The sequence below is a fragment of the Sardina pilchardus genome, chromosome 2, assembly GCF_963854185.1.
Source record: "Sardina pilchardus chromosome 2, fSarPil1.1, whole genome shotgun sequence".
Taxonomy (NCBI): Eukaryota; Metazoa; Chordata; class Actinopteri; order Clupeiformes; family Clupeidae; genus Sardina; species Sardina pilchardus.
Genome location: NC_084995.1, coordinates 9,714,672 through 9,717,171, shown reverse-complemented (window position 1 = coordinate 9,717,171; position 2,500 = coordinate 9,714,672). Strand labels below are relative to the sequence as shown.

The 2,500-nt window shown below is 44.6% G+C and overlaps 1 protein-coding gene across 1 annotated transcript in view; it reads right to left on the bottom strand.

The window, feature by feature from the left end:
* si:dkey-117m1.4 (uncharacterized) overlaps positions 1-2,500 on the bottom strand; it is a 20,340-nt gene that overhangs the window by 9,796 nt on the left and 8,044 nt on the right. Inside the window, exons 2-3 of the mRNA XM_062517767.1 lie at positions 2,172-2,278; positions 1,043-1,133 (exon numbers count right to left, since the gene is read on the bottom strand). Of these exons, the coding sequence (XP_062373751.1) occupies positions 1,043-1,133; positions 2,172-2,278 (198 nt within the window). The remainder of the gene's footprint in view (positions 1-1,042; positions 1,134-2,171; positions 2,279-2,500) is intronic.

The window sequence follows — 2,500 nt, the reverse complement described above, 5'->3', positions numbered from 1 at the left end:
GAATGGTCACTAAATATGAGCAAACACACAGTCACAAACACACACACAACCATCATTAATTACTCACATAGACACACAGAGAAGCACAATGAGTGTTACCAGTTAGACACACACCCACGCCAAGACTATGATGACTCACACACACACACACACACACACACACACACACACACCTAAAGTATGACTACTCTCTTCCTCTTAAACACACACCACCCAACTAATACACACCATTCAATTCATAACTACAAATACAAATATATTCCTGTCACTCTTTGACTGTTACACACTTACAGTAGACACAAGAACATACTCTTTCACAGTCACTAATATATACAGTACAAACACAAGTTGGTATATTGTTCCATTCTTCAAGTGAGTTAAGGACAAACAAATGTACAGAATGTCACTCTAGTTGGTGTAAACATTTTGGAATCTCTCTCTCATACACACACTCACTCACGCATGCACATACACACGCACGCACACACACACACACACACACACACACACACACACACACACACACACACACACACACACACACACACACACACACACACACTTTAACTACACACTGCAGCAAAATCACACCCACTCATACATACCATCATCTGAACTACACACTGCAGTAAACACATACAAACACACACACACACACATGCACGCACGCACGCACACACACACACACACACACACACACACACACACACACACACACACACACACACACACACACACACACACACACACACACACACACACACACACACACACACACACACACACACACACACATTCCATCAGCCTTGCTATAATAAACATGTTGCAATAAACACAGGCAGTCACACACAGTCAGCATTCTCAAAAGTACCCCAGCTCCCAGGCACACAAACACATGTGCAGTTTCACCACACACAGACATGCCACACACACACACACACACACACCACTGAACCAAATACACAGTCAAAGATACTCGAAACACACACAATCCCACACAGATACACAAACCCACAAAAGACAGACATTTAGATTCCCTCACCAGAGCTGTCCAGAGTCTGCTATATAGTACGGGCCTTCTGGAGCGGGGAGTTTGTGCCTGCCCCCTTCTCCTCCCTGGTACTGACCTTCACCTAAAACACACACAGACGCATCGTATAAACATACACAACATTAACACACACATACACAAACACTCATGCCTTAACCCACACACATCCAAACACACACAAACACACACACACACACACACACACACACACATGTGGGTCCAAGCCCCCCCCCCCCCCCCCCCACACACACACACCACCCCCAAGCAAATACACACACACACACACAGGTTATTCTACACCCACATGCTTACACACTCTGCAGCATACCATTCCCTCTGACTGATCTGCCTGCACACACTCAACATTAAACAGAGGACAGACAGATCATAAGCTCACTGTCATTCTCTTCACATTCTATAGACACCTATAGTCCACACAAATACAAACACACACACAGACATACATGAAGCACACTCAGTAATTGACTGTTTTAGGTTCACAAATTCTTTTCCTGTTTATAAGCTGACTTGATATATGATGACTTGTATAGTAACACAGGGTCAAGGATGTATATGCTATCTAATGTGATGTGCAAGTCTAGTTTAATGTGACCTGAGCATAACTGTGTGCCACCAAAGAGTAACAGGGGAGCTACACCAGGCGCGTAACTGAAGCGTTCCGTCCGTGAAGCGTATGCTGCAGCAGTTAATAATCAATATAATCGATGGAGGTAGCTACACAAGACGCGACAGTGATGCGTAGGCCTACATTCGAAAAAAAAATAGACCAGTCTTCTAATATGGATTTTACACGTGAACAGAACGCTTCAGTTCAGTTCGTTTGAGTACGCTTGCAAATAGTTTTCCGTTAGCCTTGCGTTTTCGGTGAACAATCGCACACAGTCTGAGGAGGTAGTGGTCCGCGAACATACAGTGGAACTGGATGTGAGTCTGATGAAGGCAACAATGCAGTTACCATTAGAATGGAATGTTGGCACCAAATCATTCAAATCGAACTGCTCAAAGAGAACGTGTTCACCACAAGCGTTTGCCACTGTTTGCCAAATTTGACCGCAGCTCTGGTGTAGCTCCCCTGTGAGGTTAGCAAAGAGGTCCTTACCTGGACAGAAACTGTGCTCTGAGGTGCTCTCTTCATCATCCTCTGTGGCAAACACACGATCGCACACTTTCACTGGGGTGCCCTTCCTCTTCCTTCCACAGCCGCGTCTGTACACAGAAGCCAAAACAAGCAAACACATAAATAAACAAATAAATAATCATCATCATAACTCATAAAATCAGTCACCCAACTTGATCACCTCGGCCAGCAGCACTTTATGTAAATCAAGCTGGATGCCAATCAATAACCTGATAATCATCTAACTGGATCAATAAAGTCACAGGGCCAACACCCTGCCCCCGATTCCATTCTCTGTATTAGCCCGAGCA